This window comes from Danio aesculapii, chromosome 19, assembly GCF_903798145.1.
Source record: "Danio aesculapii chromosome 19, fDanAes4.1, whole genome shotgun sequence".
NCBI lineage: Eukaryota > Metazoa > Chordata > Actinopteri > Cypriniformes > Danionidae > Danio > Danio aesculapii.
Window position 1 is genome coordinate 16714306 of NC_079453.1, and position 17454 is coordinate 16731759.

General features: G+C 35.2%; 1 protein-coding gene across 1 annotated transcript; it reads left to right on the forward strand.

Annotated features, from left to right (window-relative positions):
- Positions 1-1146: 1146 nt before the first annotated feature.
- Positions 1147-16797, forward strand: maneal (mannosidase endo-alpha like). The gene is made up of 4 exons (XM_056480549.1): positions 1147-2233; positions 2356-2465; positions 11798-11874; positions 14542-16797. Exons 1-4 carry the CDS (start codon positions 1729-1731, stop codon positions 15176-15178), a joined length of 1329 nt encoding a protein of 442 aa, XP_056336524.1. The 5' UTR covers positions 1147-1728; the 3' UTR covers positions 15179-16797.
- Positions 16798-17454: the final 657 nt, after the last annotated feature.

Consider the following 17454-nt stretch of genomic DNA (forward strand, 5'->3'; position numbering starts at 1 on the left):
GTGTGTGTGTGTGGCAAGCAGGCTGCTGAACAGTTCACAGAGGGTTTGGAAACAGACTGTACCATCCTCAGCACACTGAGGGGGAGGACAGATTCAAATCAGATTGATTTATTATGTTCCGTGCTCCAAGTTCATCAAATAAAAAGAAAATCTGAAGAGAATTCCACTCGAGTTCAAACAAAAATGTGCTTTATTTTTTATTTATTGCCTCAAATTAAACTGTTTAAATGCCTAAAAGCCCAGAAAATGTGTATAAAGTTAAAATTTACAGTACCAGTCTTGTTTATTTATTCATTCGTTTATTTAACGCTACACTAGTAGAGTCTACTCAGTTGTAATTGTCATGAAATAAATGTAGAAATTTATTCTTCTTAATTTAACATATTCACTCAATTACAAGGCATATTTCAGAAATTTTCTTATACATTTTCGTCTGTATTTTTGGAAGCGTATAACAAGTTTAATCAAAATAAACAAATATAAAGTTATTATAAGTATTCAGGAATTTGCGGTGAGTACCATCGTAGAACACAAGAGAGACTCTTATCTATCTTTAAAACAGACGTGCATTGCTTTGTGTTCCACTAGATGTCATTGCAGTGCGCTAAATGTTATCATTAAACGTTTTAAATAATACAAATAATTTGACTGTTGGATTTGAGATTCTTTCGAAAAAAAATATAAAATACTGCTGAAACGATTGATAAGTTCGAATGAGTAGTAAGTATGTTTGAAATCAGATCGAAACAAGCATAATTTGAACACCTAATTTATTGTCTTTGAATTTAAAGACAATAACACAAGATTAACAATTTAATAATAAAACAGAAACAAAAAATAACATCCAACCTATTTTTCCTGTATAACTACTCATATCAATAAAATAACAACTGATAGTAGATGACCAACTTCTTAACCAAAGTGTAATGGTATATTTACATTATGCTACTGACTGATTATGCTAACTGAAATGCATAAATAATGCATATATTTTTAAGCGAATAGTCTGCATATTGGTCTGTGCTATTTAGTATACAGTAAGCATCACGCCATTGCGAACACAGCCAGTGTGCATGCCCGAGCATGCGTGCATGGTGACAAACCCACGAGACTCCACCTTCCAGTAACAAGAGATGATTTATCATGAGCACACTGGCGACAGAGGCTCGGAAATCAGCCGATGCTTTCACGTAGCCGGTGCATCTGGTGTGAAAGTGTTTTGTACTGCGTAGAGGGATTGAGGAAAGGTCCACGCGTATGTATGAGAACACGAGAGGAAAACCAGACTTGCGAGTGGGAAGCAGCACAAAGTAAACGATGGAAACGGATGTATTGATGCTTGTGATAAAGGCATGATTGCTTGGATGTCTTCGTCGGATTCAAACGGGCGTGTGCGACTTATAAAAACATATGCCTTGTGCATTGTTGATTTGTTAATATAGCGTGTACTCCTCGGTTGTTAATATACATTGATAAATAATGTGGAGTGATGGGAATCAGTTTAATGTCCTCATCGGATGTAGCTATGTTTCAGAATCTTCATAATTTGCTAATGTATGAAAAAATAATGGGTTCCTAGCAGAGACCAATAAGCGACCAATCCAAGTGTCAAGTGCAAGTCTTATAGATGACGAAATGGAATACAAGAAATTCAGAAGCCACTTTTGGAGGCCTCGACCGTTTTAACCTCTATTTGGACTGCTTTTTCCAGGACCAGGGACAGCGGCCATGAACAGGTTACGCAGGAAAGCGTGCGTGGCTTTGTTATTGTTCACTCTGTTCATTTTTGGTACTATGATGGGCCTAAGAACACTAAAGCCCACGGATGGTTTCTCAGATCTTGCACCAGGAATGGAGCTGATGCCTTTGGTTGGGGAGCGAATGGAACAGAAACCCAATCATTTAATAGAATCAGCAGGCCAAAATGGTGGTTTGCACAGTGACACCAAGATCGTGTTCTCCAATTCTGGTCCTGATCACAGCATATTCTATGACATTCACATATTCTATTATTTATGGTACGGCTCACCACAGATGGACAGTAGTTATATACACTGGGACCACGTATTGGTGCCACACTGGGACCCCAAAATAGCTGCCAGTCACCCTAAAGGAAGACACAATCCTCCGGATGATATTGCGTCCAGTTATTACCCTGAACTGGGACCCTACAGCTCCAGAGATCCAGAAGTCATTGAATCTCACATGGCACAAATCGAAGCTGCAGCTGCAGGTTTTTTTGATCAAAATACAATTTGATGAGTTCTGCTTTAGTGGTGATGATGATGATGATGATAGTTCATCCTTAAAATTCAAGATTAAAAATGAAGAATGTATTTACACTTTTGATGCCAGGTGTTGTGGTCCTGTCCTGGTACCCACCTGGTGTGGCAGATGAACATGGCAAACCTTCAGAGGATCTAGTGCCTGCTGTAATGGATGCTGCCCATAGACACAGTATCAAGGTAACTGGTGAGAGAACTTATCTTTTCTTAGTAAAAGATTTTTATTATTATAATTTTTTAAAAATAAATTCGCACTGCAGGAAATAAAAGTGCAAATAATATACATTTAGGCAGAAACAGTTTGACAAACAGTCAGACAATGGGGCAGTGCCCTTAAATTTTTATTGGCCATGTTTAGCTTTAACAGATGAAGCACCATAGATCAATGGCAGACCACTTAAACATAACACATTCATGTAAAATACCCCATTCAGTAATTCAAGACCACATTGGTGTCCACATATTTACAGTTCTCTGATTTCAGTTGATTGTCATCTAACATTCAAGCGAAGAGATATTACAAATCTTAGTAATTGTTTTATACAGAGACTTTTGGTAATGGAGTTCCAAGTGTTTTCCCCGTGTTTGTGTGGGTTTCCTCTGGGTGCTCGTTTACCCCCACCATCCAAATACCTGCATTATAGATAAATTGAGTAAACTAAATTGACTGTAGTGTATGAGTGCATGTGTGAATGAGAGAGTGTATGGGTGTTTCCCAGTACTGGGTTGTGGCTGGAAGGGCATCTGCTATGCAAAACATATGCCGGAATAGATGGTGGTTCATTCCTGTGATAAATAAGGGACTAAGCCTAAGGGAAATGAATGAATGTAAATACTTTTAAAGGCATTCAGTTTTTCAAACATGACAATTTTTGAAAATGGAATTCATGCAAATGTGAATATGAATATTTTAAACCATAAGCATATTACAGTTCAAACCACAGAATTTGTGAAGACTGAACTTGTAAGAAGCAGATGTTGAACAATGAACGGAGCTGGACAAAAATCAAGTTAACTGCTCGCTAAATAGCTATGTGTACATTCTTTAAAGAAACAAAGCATAATTGTAATCCCCTCTAAGATAACTGCTATTGGTAATGCAACAAAATGTGCACTGTTCTTAAAACCATGTTCTTAAAATGCTATTTTTCAAAAATTTGGGCATCTTAATTCCATAGATTGTAAAAAAGAATCCTAGGACAGTCAAAGTGGGCAAGCAACTCTTTGTATATCTGCATTCTTCAAATTGTGAATGTTTTCAAAATAAGATAAAAGTTGACTGATTTGGAATGAATTTTCAGTGAACAGTATATATACATGTATAACACAGCAGAAGAAGCTGTGTTAAGTGGTTAAGGATCAAAAGATCTGACATCCCTTCAGATTTATAGAGTTTTACGTTATGTTACAAAATATTACCTATGTGCTTATGTATATATATATATATATATATATATATATATATATATATATATATATATATATATATATATATATATATTAGGGGTGGGCGATATGACCTAAAATTAATATCACGGTATTTTTCATCTTTTGAACGGTGATGGTATAATATCACGGTATTACTTTCAATAGCAAAATAATATACATCTCAAGAAAGAATGGACAAAAGAAAGTCTCACTTCTATCGCTCTTTAAAAGTTTTGGTTTGGGTCATTTTAAATGCTCAGTCTCTTTATGAGCTGATCTTCATTTCTCTGTGTTGGTGGAATAAAGCAGGTGAGTCAGCCGCACCAATTTATGAGCAGACAGAGCAGGATTCTCATGATGACCACCGGCGCAATTCCGCTCTTTGTTATGAGCTGTAGTTTCAGTGTAAACTTAGTAAAGGTAAGTTTCTTTGGCGATGATGTCTACAGTATTAGACTTTATATTTAGCGGACATTTGCGCTGAACACGCGGTGAATGCAATGCATCGAGATTCGGGCACCTTCTCCGAAAACACTCGATTGATCTCAGCTGGCGGATCAACATTTACCTCATGTTATGATCGCTGTCATCTGCGCCATTATTATTATTATAACTTTAGGTGAGGTTTGCAAACCTGTGCAATTTTCACTCTTCAGCCGTTTGCATTTCCTGCAGTAACAAAAGCTCCCTGTTATCTGACAGCGGGAAGCGTTGAGTGACTGACAGCTAATAACCAATACTTCAGCAGGGTAGAGCGATTCAGCAAGTTTTTAGAGAAAATCAAATCAGATTGCACTACAACCATTATATTCAGACTAGGGGTGTGACGGTAACCGCATCACCGTCATAATGAGATATCAACCGCAGTGATGTGGTTATTACAGTCATCACCGCCCATTTTAGTTTAGTATTTATTTTTGCTTGTGAATCTTTCAGGATTGTATAGAAAAACAGAATAAACTAAATAAAAGGAATAAAAGGCCTGCCCTGAGTATTTTCCACTTAAATTACAAATTTAGATTACAAAACGAAAACACCGAATCCTTTTTATAACCAGCATAGGCTGTTTTTATTTTAAGCTTATTTTAATAAAGCAGACCTACTAACTCAAATCAATCGCTCCACAGAAAATAAGCATTTTTAACGCACCGCTGTAATTTCTATATCTCAGTCCCTTTATCAACATTTTTAATACAAGTCATTATTTTAAAGATTATGACTTGAGAATATGATTTTAGCCGCGGCATATAGCGGACCATGAGGCACATCGCTTCACCTCAAAGGTTATTAGTTATTCTTGTTTATTTTGTAAATAACTGACCGACAAAAACTAAGATACAAATTGTACAAAACTAAATTCGTTCAAAGAATATTTTTCTTCCGACGAAAATATATAAATTGTATATTTTTGTGCGTCTCCATCCGCTACACATCTGTGCAGTGTTTGTTTCGCTCCACGGAAAAAAAGGATTTAATTAATACTCCACTGTAATTGCTACACAAACCCCTGTGATATATTAGCTACATTTTTAATAAACTTCTTTACACACAATTATTATATGCTAAAGCCTATAGCCTACTTTAAATAAGTCAAATATATGCAATTGTTGACTCATCACCGGTCCCAGCATGCGCGTCTGTTTATAGCTTCTGTAAAAAAAGACCCACATTTGACCAGCCTTTTAGCAAAGCCTATATTAATATACTGATATTCCTGTGCCAGTTTGACACTGTAAATTAAACTGAGGAGAGTTTAACTATTTCACAACACTCCGTCACCTGCTCAGCGCGAGGGCGAAGGAGAAAAGTGCAGCGCTGAGGTAAAATCATATTCTCAAGTCATATTCTTTAAAATAATGACTTATTTTTTTAATGGCTTATTTTTATATATCTGCGCGGTTAACCGACATACCGCATGATTTCTTCCATTACCGTCACAGCCCTAATTCAGACACACAAATGCTTCCAAATATATTATGAGGGCGCATAGATTAAATTTCGGGCGCTCATGTGACCAAAATGGTTGCAATTTCGAGCCCTGTAGTATAAGGACATGTATTCAGACCACAACTGAACGTTTGAAGAAAATTGAATGCCTTATTATTTAGAATTAGCTATTATTGATGTACATGCAGCCATTCAAGGCGCATAATTGATTTATCACGGTATTGACGGTATTAGAAAATCCATGTCGTGGCGCAATGTCACACCGGTGATGACTATGAAACCGGTGTACCGCCCACCCCTAATATATATATATATATATATATATATATATATAAGCCCCCCTTTGAGTTTTGTTTTTCTTCTATAAAAATTTTTCCAAGTAATGTTTAACAGGAAATTTTCACAGTATGTCTCATAATATTTTTTCTTCTGAAAAAAGTCTTATTTGTTTTATTTCGGCTAGAATAAAAGCAGTTTTTAATTTTTTAAACACCATTTTAAGGTCAATATTATTAGCCCCTTTAAGCTATATATTTTTTCGATAGTCTACAGAACAAACCATCGTTATACAATAACTTGCCTAATTACCCTATCCTGTCTAGTTAACCTAATTAAACTAGTTAAGTCTTTAAATGTCACTTGAAGCTGTATGGAAGTGTCTTGAAAAATATCTAGTAAAATATTATTTACTATCATCATGGCAAAGAAAAAACAAATCAGTTATTACAGGTAAGTTATTAAACCTATTATGTTTAGAAATGTGTTGAAAAAAATCATTATTCCGTTAAACATAAATTGGTAAAAAAAAAAAAAGTAAAAAATAAACAGGGGGGCTAATAATTCAGGGGGGCTAATAATATATATATTATATTTTTAAGGCTGTATTTTAAGGGACTTTTAAAAAAATGTAAATTGGGTTGTAACTAGCAAACAACAGCAGTTGTTTGTACACATTCATGAATGCGTCCAGCTGTATTGCAAAGGCCGCTTGTGCAGTGGAGTATAATCAAGCATATGCTTGTGCTTAGCTTCCAATCAAGATTTACAGTGCTGGACTTTATGTTTGATATTCCTTTTTTTATAATGTTTCTCACCAGATATAAGCATCTTAATGACAAATTATCAAAGTTCAGATGCTCTGACAGACTTTTGCTTTGTGGCTACAATATTAGAGTCAATAGCTACATCTTCCTTCTCACAACCAAACACTTATGGGATTTCTTTAAAACATCATAGTTTATTTGATCAAGCTTGAATACCCACTAAAAGACAATAACCGTTACAAAAGACTCAGATTATTAAAATGATTAAAAATCTTCATTTTTACTTTTGACTTTGACTTTTTTGTGTAAAAAAATTGCTGGACAAATTGAAACTTTAAAGTAATGTGTTCACCAAATTTAGACTTCTTCTCCATTTTAATCTCAAAATAGATGTTTTCAATATGATAATAATAATGCCTGGATTATTACCATCCTGTAAAACATTATTTTGCAACTTTTCTTAATTTCATATTGTTATTGTACCAAAATGTTAAATCGAAACCTTCAACAAACAGGATAGTTGTTTAAAAGGAGGCTGAGATTAAGGTGATGCTGCTTGCAGCAAGATGTCAAAACGGCTGGCAGGGTTGGTGAGACTGTGGAGTTGTCAGGTTGACATAGTCCAATATGTTGTGAATGTTGAGAATAGAAAGGGACAAAACACTAAACCTGAGAGCACCTAAATGATCTAGTTAAACAAGCCTGCCCTCCAGAAAACCTTAAAGAATCTGTTCACACACTTTGCACGTCTGCAGTTGATCATTTGGGTGAGCTGTCAGCTAGATTGTTGATTTATTTGTGTACAGTATGTACACAAAAAACAGTTGGTTTTGAGAAAGACTTTCAGTGAAATCTAGTATTTTTTTAATTTGAGTCTGGGTGAGTGAATTGACATCACTCCAGAGCTTAGACAACAACCACTGTATCTTTTAACCATGCTCAAGGCCATGGTTCATTTTTACAGAAACATTCAGCCATTCAAATGACACAGGATTCATCAGTAGTTTTGTCTCTGGGTTGATTTTTTTCCAACCATCAAATTAGTCTTTTTTTCTAAAAGATAAATGGTAAATTTGCATTTCATGTTTAAAACATTTCTTAAAGATACCTTTTCAGCTAAAATGGCAGTGCATAAGAGATTACAGCCGGGAATTGACACTTCTGATTTGCAAAATGTGTCAAAACAAATTCACAATTCAGCATAACATGTTCACTGTCATATAGCAGGAATAACACAAAGCAAAGCAGAGACAGACTTTGTTCAAACAGGTAGCACTGTCTGACTTTCTATCTTCTTAATTTTCTGTTTATGTGTATATGTGAAGCAGCAATGTACTTGTACTAGTTGTTGAATACACTTATGATCAATCACTAGAGAAATAGAGGCATGCTAAAACTCATGACCGATTTAGTGGAACAGATGTACAATACTTGTTCGTGAGTCTGATGTCAAACTGTCTATGATAGACTTAGCTGTGTCGCTGAGATGCAGGTTGTCATGGAAACAGTTCATAAAGACCTTCCGGATTGGCGGTGTGGAAAAATGGTGGGTGTTTGTGCTTGGCTTTTCTCCTTCAAGGGCCTCAGGGTTTTGTAGTTCAATCAGCCATGTACATGTCGCTGTCACTGAAGTGGAGATAGGCTCTCTCCTGTAGGATTCATGACTGTGTCTCAAGTTACCATGCTTCTCAGACTGAGAAGGTCATCTGTCAGAAACCTTTCAAAGGTGTTGCTGAAGTATTCAGAAATATGTTAAATATCTCTGATTTGTATGCACACCTATATTTACTTTTCCAACTGGATAACTGACATTTAGCAGACATTTTATTCAAATCAAGACAATTCAAGGAAATTACAATGGAAATGCATGGATCAAGTGTCTTAAACAGATCACATCATTGGTTAATGACATGGTCATGTCATTGGTTAACTGGACTTACCAGCTTGAGTATTTGAGCCAACAAATAGCATTTGTTGTTGCATGTAATATCTGCATGCAACAGTGGTTTTACTGGCTTCCCAAATTGTCATTAGTCCCTGTAGAGCATGTATGTTTAATACAACAATAATGTGTTATTTCATATGTTACTAGATGTAAAATTTCCCACACATTAGAAAGCAGGAGTGTTCTCATAGCAGTGTTGTATTATAAGTATTTTCAATCATTATTTTTAGAAGAGTTTGCCATTGTAAAACTAGAGGAACACAGTCATCATTAATGTAGTGAACTACAGCTATGGTTTTCAGTGAAGGGAGTAATAGGGTCTATATGTACAGCTAGTGTTTTTTTCCCCCTACCGATAAACCGGTGAAAGGATAATGTGACTTTTTTCAATTTTAGACACTTCCTTTCACAGCATTGATGTTGTAACGTAATTAAAAAATAATCAGTTAAATAGACTTAAGCAATCATTTAGTTATTAAGCTGTAAAACGATAAAAAAGTCGTTTACATACAGGATCAGCAGGCTAGTGTGACAAGGTGTGGAAAAATGGGTTTCAATGCAGTGCCTCGTCTACATTCCCACTTCGTATCGTATATCAATCAGGCAGTGAAGATCATTGATTTTTTTTTTAATAGATGCTACACCTGCAATTTTGTATGCCATACAGTTCTCCGGAAGCACTTTAACTTGGTTACTGTAAATAAAAAGTCCTTCTGCATATAACCTGTTACTGTAATTTATTAATATTTATCAACAGCAGAATCTCAAGCTTTTAGAAATCTTGTCAGTAAAATCCAAACATTATGCTAAAAGTTAACATTGTGCTTTCATATAAAGTACAGGCAAGGGATGCACCAGCTGTTCATAAGTTCTTGCTTAAACTGGCTTAGTGACTACTAGCTAGTTAGTAACTAAATTTGTACTTACTTCAGTTGCACCACATTTTTAAGGCAGAATGTATTATGTCGTAAGGCAACGTGTAACTGCATTGTATTACATAAAACCCAATCTAAACCCTTCTTGTTATTAAATGGGAAAATGGCTTGAAAATGCTAATTAAATGAACATGATATCAAAATCAAAACATTAAACTTAAAATTATTTGAACACCTACAATTTCTTAATGTAAATTGGGTATGCAAAACTAGCAATTGATAACATTTCATGTTTTACAGAAACATTACATTTCAGTCACTTAACCTTTGGTTTAAGTGTGGTCACACAGCATTACTGTAAAGCATTCAGTTATGGTTTTAGTCTGAATATGCTTGGAAATATTGGTCCATTATCCAAAAACATCCTTTAAATGCATTTTTCACTAGTTAGCATTAGCTCTATATATGTTTTTTTTTTTTCTTTCATGGTTGCTGTTATGACATTTACATTATTATCTCCTGTCTCAGTGTGACTGTTGCTGTATAACTAATTGCTGGTAATTTTTTCTACTATGAAGATGAAGCTAAAAATGCACAATTTCCACAGCAGGCTATAAGATTTGCATGTAGATTTAATGTGTTCATTGGGAGATTTCATAGAAATAAAGGATAACAAATATTTCCTTATATTAGAGGTGCCATGTAAGGGCATATGATAAACATACATATGTTTACATAGACATGTTTAGCATATACCATCTGTTTTGCTTTTTGTTATGTGTTGTAGGCTGTGTATTAGCTGAAATGACTGAATTGTATTTATTGCTGTGTCATTTGGCTATAGGCATCATTATAGTGGGCTTAAGGTCTGTTGTGTTTAGTAACTTGCACAACACTAGTGGTTTATATGCTAAGATACTTGCACAAGCTTAAAAGAACTGACACCCTACATCCACAAAATCAAAATTTTGCTGAGACACCAGCAAAAATCCTAGTCCAACCGATTGAAAAGATGGCACTTATGTTTATATTTTGCATCAAATGCAATGCCATTCCCGCATTTCTATGTTTGGCTTGTGTAATTATCCTTATCATATGTATTGGTTTATCACAGGGATATGGTCAGATGCTGTACGTTTGACTGATTTAAAAGAAAAACTGATTTAAAAACTGCTACTAATTGTTTTATATTTTATTAACTATATTAACACAACCCCAAATCATAAAAAGTTTGGAAAGCATGGAAAACGCAAATAAAAAAGAAAGTTATAATTAAATTTACCTTCACTTGTATTTTATTGCAGACAATACAACAGCACATTATTTAATGTGTTCCTCATTATTTTTCTTTTAAATAAACATGTAATCCAATTTTTAGCATCAATGGTACCATCACAGAAATGTAAGTTACCTTTGCCACGGGTACTGACACAACCTCATGCCATGTAAAACCCTGGCTTTTTCTTTGGTCTGGAGGACATGGCATCCATTTCTCCCAAAAATACCTGAAATACTGATTCATCTGACCACAGTACATGTTTCCACTTTGTGATGGTCCATGCCTGAGCTCAGAGAAGTCGACACTGTTAGCATAGTACAGTTTGAACTGGCATTTCTGGATGTGACTGGATGTGTTGTAGTAAGTGACAGAGTTTTGCCAAAGTAGTCCTGAGCCCATGTGGTGAGCTCATTCAGCTTATAGATTAAGAACGATAATTCTTGATGCAGTGTCATTGTTCAGCTTAGGCTTGCGCTCTTGTCCTTGATGCGCTGAAATTCTTTTAGATTCCTTGAATCTTTTAATTGTTAAGCACTATTGAAGGTGAAATATACAAATGTCTTCCTAATATGTAATCCTCAGCCCATCTTTGCTCCTAAAGGACTAGACCTTTCTTGAATGCTGCTTTTGTATCAAATCATAATTAGAATCACCTGTTTGATTACCTGTTTCAAATCACATCATTATTTAACAAATTTTTCTGATTACTAGCCCTAAACTGCTCCTGTCCCAACGTTTCTTGCAATGTGTTGCAGGCCTGAATGACTGGAAAGGATGTATATTTACAAATGAAATGAAGTTGACCAGACAAATTTTAAAATAGTTTGTGTTCATAATGTCTGCAATCAAATACAAGTCAAAGTAAATTTAGAAATTGCTTCTTTCTTTTTATTTTTGCATTTTCCATACTGTTGAAAGTTTTTCTGATCTGGTGTTGCAGATTTTATTTTTTATTAACTATATACATATATATATATACATATATATATTTACAGGTTGCGTTTCACCTGCAGCCCTACAAAGGCCGGACAGACCTCAGTGTGCATGACAACATCAAATACATCATTGACACGTAAGATTCACCTCCTCAATACCAAACCTCCATTCAACCTGCACCTTTCTGACACTAATGATCAGAGAGTCTCCTGTCTGCTAACCTGAAGGTCTAGCTCTTCCTCATTCTGATGAGCTGGCTTGCTTTGAACTCAGGAAAAGGTGGTAAAATTCAATCCATTCAGGCAAACAGAAAAAGAGAGTGGTGTTTTAAAAATAGAGGTCTTTTCTGTTATTAATCATTCATGAAACAGAACGTATAACATGACCTGATGCTATTGCAGCTCACCCACTCAGGTTTAATAGATGGTAACAATGGCTGCAGTCTGTAAAACACTAAAGCATTATAAGTGTCTACTGGCTTTAATATTTTTCAGTATTGATGATTGATTGATTATGAACAGATTGCAAATATATCTATCATTGAATTGTTCTTTATTAGCAACAGAAATTATGTAAAACTGAGTTAATCATAGAGTAGATTTACTGTACAAAGTCCATGCTATCAGGTAACATAGACAGCTTTACTGCCATGTGTTCTGTAATGCTCATGTTCAAAACAAGGACAAAAATCTCCCAGCATACACTTCATTATTACTATTAATGTATACAACTTTGGATTTGAAAATCTAATCAATAAATATATAAATTAACCATAAGTTTAAAGGGTTCAACCAAAACATTCTGCCATAGTTTGTCCTTGTGTTTTTTAATTTTTAATTGCTTCCCCCATTGAACATGACAGAAGACAGTTTGAGAAACATCTGCTTTTTTTTCTTTTCAAGTCAGTGATAATCAAAACTGTTTGCTACTAGAATGTCTTGAGATGTTTTGAACATTGCTTAAAAAAGAAATGTTTGCTAAAGTGATTTCTAAAGACTTCTGTGACCTGAAGTAATGTAGCTGAAGAAAAAAATCAGCTGTGCAAACTAATTTTTGTAATGATTCTTAACTATATTCTAATAAATAAATGCAATTTAGTTTCTAATGTTGGTACTTATTTGATTAGTCATGAATAGATAAACAAATATTTATATAATTATTTCAAATTATAATGCATCCCCAGTGTATGTACACCATCCATCAGTTTGGGATCAATACCCTTTTTATGTTCTGATCGCAGGATCTAATGCAGTGCATCCGGACAGTATTCATAGCGCTTCACTTTTTCCACATTTTTTATGTTACAACCTTATTCCAAAATGGATTAAATTCATTTATTTCATCAATATTCTACACACAATACCCCATAATGACCCCATAAACCATTTTGTTTTTGTATTTTAATTGTTGCAAATTTTAAAAAATTAAAAAACCTGCGAAATCACATAAGTTTTCGCAGTCTTTGCTCAGTACTTTGTTGACGCACCTTTGGCAGCAATTACAGCCTCAAGTCTTTTTGAATATGATGCCACAAGCTTGGCACACCTGTCTTTTGGGAATTTTTGCCCTTTCCTCTTTGCAGTACCTCTGAAGCTTTATCAGGTTGGATGGGAAGTGACGATGTACAGCCATTTTCAGATCTCTTCATTGTCCTGCTGGAAGGTGAACCGTCGCCCCAGTCTGAGGTCAAGAGCACTCTGAAGCAGGTTGTCATTCAGGATGTTTCTGTACATTGCTGCATTCATCTTTCCCTTTATCTTGACTAGTCTTCCAGTTCCTGCTGCTGAAAAACATCCCCAGAGCATGATGCTGCCACCACCATGCTTCACTCTGGGGATGGTATTAGCCTGGTTTTCTCCAAACGTAACGCCTGGCATTCACTCCAAAGAGTTCAATTTTAGTCTCATCAGACCAGAGATTTTGTTTCTTGTGGTCTGAGAGTCCTTCAGATGCCTTTTGGCAAATTCCTTACTAAGGAGTGGCTTCCGTCTGGCCACTTTACCACACATGCCTCATTGGTGGATTGCTGCACAGATGGTTGTCCTTCTGTAAGGTTCTCCTCTCTCCACAGAAGAACGCTGGAGCTCAGACAGAGCGACCATCGGGTTATTGATCACCTCCCTGACTAAGGCCCTTCTCCCCTGATCAGTCAGCTTAGATGGCCGGCCAACTCTAAGAAGAGTCCTGGTGGTTCCAAACATCTTCCACTTACAGATGATGGAGGCCACTGTGCTCATTGGAACTTTCAGTGCAGCAGAAATTTTTAGTCGTCCCCAGCCTTGTGCCTTAAGACAATTCTGTCTCAGAGGTCTACAGACAATTCTTTTGTCTTCATGCTTGGTTTGTGCTTGGTTTGTTTTATTTTTAATAAATTTGCAACAATTTTCAAAAATCTTTTTTCACATTGTCATTATGGGGTAATGTGTGTAGAATTTTGAGAAAATAAATAAATTTAATCCATTTTGGAATAAGGCTGTAACATCAGAAAATGTGGAAAAAGTGAAGTGCTATGAATACTTTCCAGATGCACTGTATATTACATAAAATATTGGTTTTTGAAATACATTCAGTAAGAAAATTGTTATTTCGTAATAAATGTTTCAGGGTTTTACACTTTTGACTGTATTATTAGAGTTTTTACATTTATTAAATAAATGCAGCATTGGTTAACAGAATCTGCTTAAAAACTTTTACAAATCTGACCGATACCTAACATTTGACTGGTAGTGTACATTCTTTACATATGTTTAAAAAATAATTTGAGTGTAAATAAACAACACATCACTATTGAAATCTTTTTCAGATATGGGACACATGGTGCTTTCTACAGGTTTAAGTCCAGCACTGGGAAGATCCTTCCACTCTTTTATGTGTACGACTCTTACCTTACCCCACCTGAGACCTGGGCTGAGCTGCTAACCATTAGAGGCTCTCACAGTCTCCGAGGAACTCCCTACGATGGCATCTTCATTGCCCTCATTGTGGAAGAGCGTCACAAGCAAGACATCCTGGCTGGCGGTTTTGATGGCATGTACACCTACTTTGCTTCTAATGGCTTTTCCTTTGGATCCTCCCACCAGAACTGGAAAGCAGTCAAGGCTTTCTGTGACAAAAACAACTTGTTGTTTGTGCCTAGCGCTGGACCTGGTTATATGGATACCGCTGTCCGGCCATGGAACAACCACAATACACGCAACAGAGTGAATGGACGATATTATGAGACCTCTTTACAGGCAGCAATGTCAGTAAGGCCTGATATCATCACAATAACTTCTTTTAATGAGTGGCACGAAGGAACTCAGATCGAGAGGGCTGTTCCTAAAAAGACTGTAGCCCGTCTGTATCTGGACTACAAACCCCATCAGCCAGACCACTACCTGCAACTCACCAAGAAGTGGGCGGAGCATTTCAGTAAAGAGAAAGAGCAGTGGCTTATGTGATTGGACAACACACCTTCTTACCGTTAACTATGTTTCCTTTCACATTTTAATCTAAAACATTTTAAAAAAAATAGGTGAAAAAGGTAAGATGCGCAGAGAAAAAAATGATGTGGAGATTTTTTACACACAGGAACATGTGAGTAAAGAATCACAGAAACCCGTTTGTCAGATGAATTCCTAAACGTGCAACAACAAACGCTAACTTCTTCTAAACATATGTTGTGATGACTAACCGGTGAAAAAATCCCAGTGCACATCATATACAATATTGTCTTTCTGAAATGCAGATTTCGTTTTATTGAACAATTGAATGGAAACTATGCTTTGTTCACAATGTATTTATTTAACATTTCCTTTCACCTGCGTTACATTTAAAACTTTGGGTGGAAGCATTAATATTGTTCAGTTATGCATTTAGACTGTTTGCACAACACCTTTTTTTAAAGGCAGCTAATTTACAATCTTATTTTTCTCACTTCTTACAGAGTTTTCAATTCAACTTTACCCAAAAATTTGAATTCTGGGTCTCACTTTGTTGTTATGTGGCCTTAACTAATATGTACTTACACTGAAATTAATAATTTGCTACAATGTACTTATTGTATAAATACATGTTCTTACATTGTATTTATGATGGATTAAATACCTGCATTTAATTAATTTATGTGATTACATTTGTAATGTTGACCATGTGACACCCTTAAACCTAAACCTAACCTATCCCTAACCTCACTGTATACCACCTCAAGAGTACCAGAAGTGTTCTTCAATGCATTATGAAAACAGTAAGTACATAGTATTTATATCTTGATGTAAGTGTATAGTAGTTAAGGCCACCTTATAAGGTGGGACCAAATTGTGTTATCATTTGCTCATTCACTTGACATTACAAAACTGATTGCAATTTATTTATTTTGTGGAACGTAAAAGGAGATTTTTATTACTATTATAATTATTTATTTATTTATTTTAAAGAATGTTTCCCTTTTTTTACCTTTTTACACACTTATAAACATTCTCTTATGTACAGAACATACAAAATATTGAACATCATGATCAGTCCATGGCAAATGAGAATGAGAAAATGACTTATACCCTGCTTAAATTGTCATGTTGGAATGTAAGTGAATGCAAATAAGAGTTCAGAGCTGCAGACTTTCAGTGAATATTTTAAAACTCTTTGCAAACACTTTGTGTGGCATGATTTATTTACTTATTTTATATATAGGTTTCCTTAGGCAGCACCTATCCTCATTCCTTATAATTTCTCCTTTTGTATTCCACAAGAAAAAGAAAAGCATACAGTTTGTAGTTACACAGTGATGAGTGAAGTTGAAGCTATAGCTACTCCTTTAATGTTATAGACATTCAATCTGTGAATCTGACCTCTTGCTAGCATTGACAATGCAACCTCCATATTTATAGACTGTACCTTACTATTAATGTGGTTTGGATGCAATATGAAATGTTGGTTGTGGATATGGTTTGTTTGGATATTGGCTGGGTCTGTTTTGTTCTGTAAATGCTAAATATTCATATGTGATTAACGGTAAATATTAAATGACGAAAGAAAATCAACTCTTGTTATAGGGCTGTAATACAGACATTAACAAACTGAACAGAATGGATTTCTGTAAAAAATAAATTGTAAAATAACAATTCTTGTGCAATATGTGTTTTACTAAGAACATAAGATGTGATTTTGCTCATCTTTCATGAGGGGCAATACGATACCAACGTTATAGAATGTTAGAGATAAACTAAACTTTTGTTAAGTTTTGTTCCTTGGGTGAGTTTTGTTATGTTAGCTTTATTATTGTACCACACACAACAATTATTGGACATTGTTGTCAAGTATGACAAATGAGGTTTAGTGTAGTGATCACAACTCTTTAATTAATCAAACATTGACTGGGCAGGTTGAGCTAATGGTAGCCAATGTTGTTACAGTAGCATGAATGCCAGCCCTGCACTAAGCAACACTCAAAGCAGAAATGGACTTCAACAGAAGTGTTGCATAACCAGCGTACAAACTGCACTGCAACTCAATCAGCACCGTGCTAAAATAGCCACAGAAGAAAAAAAGACTCACTTTTATTAAAAAGGCTTAAGAAAAAATATACAGTCAAGCCCAAAATTATTCATATACTGACATGTGTTTGTTTAAATGTAAATAATAGCTGAGAATTTTTATTTATTTATTTTTTCGATTGTCTTCAGAACGAACCTGTCATTATACAACAATTATATTTTGTATAAAATATTGCACTTTAAGC

Bases quoted from the DNA above. Each gene is read 5' to 3' on its own strand.
- maneal (XM_056480549.1), top strand. From the start codon at position 1,729: ATGAACAGGTTACGCAGGAAAGCGTGCGTGGCTTTGTTATTGTTCACT. The intron at 2,466-11,797 runs GTAACTGGTGAG...ATATATTTACAG, and splicing joins CCCATAGACACAGTATCAAG to GTTGCGTTTCACCTGCAGCC. The intron at 11,875-14,541 runs GTAAGATTCACC...AATCTTTTTCAG, and splicing joins ATCAAATACATCATTGACAC to ATATGGGACACATGGTGCTT.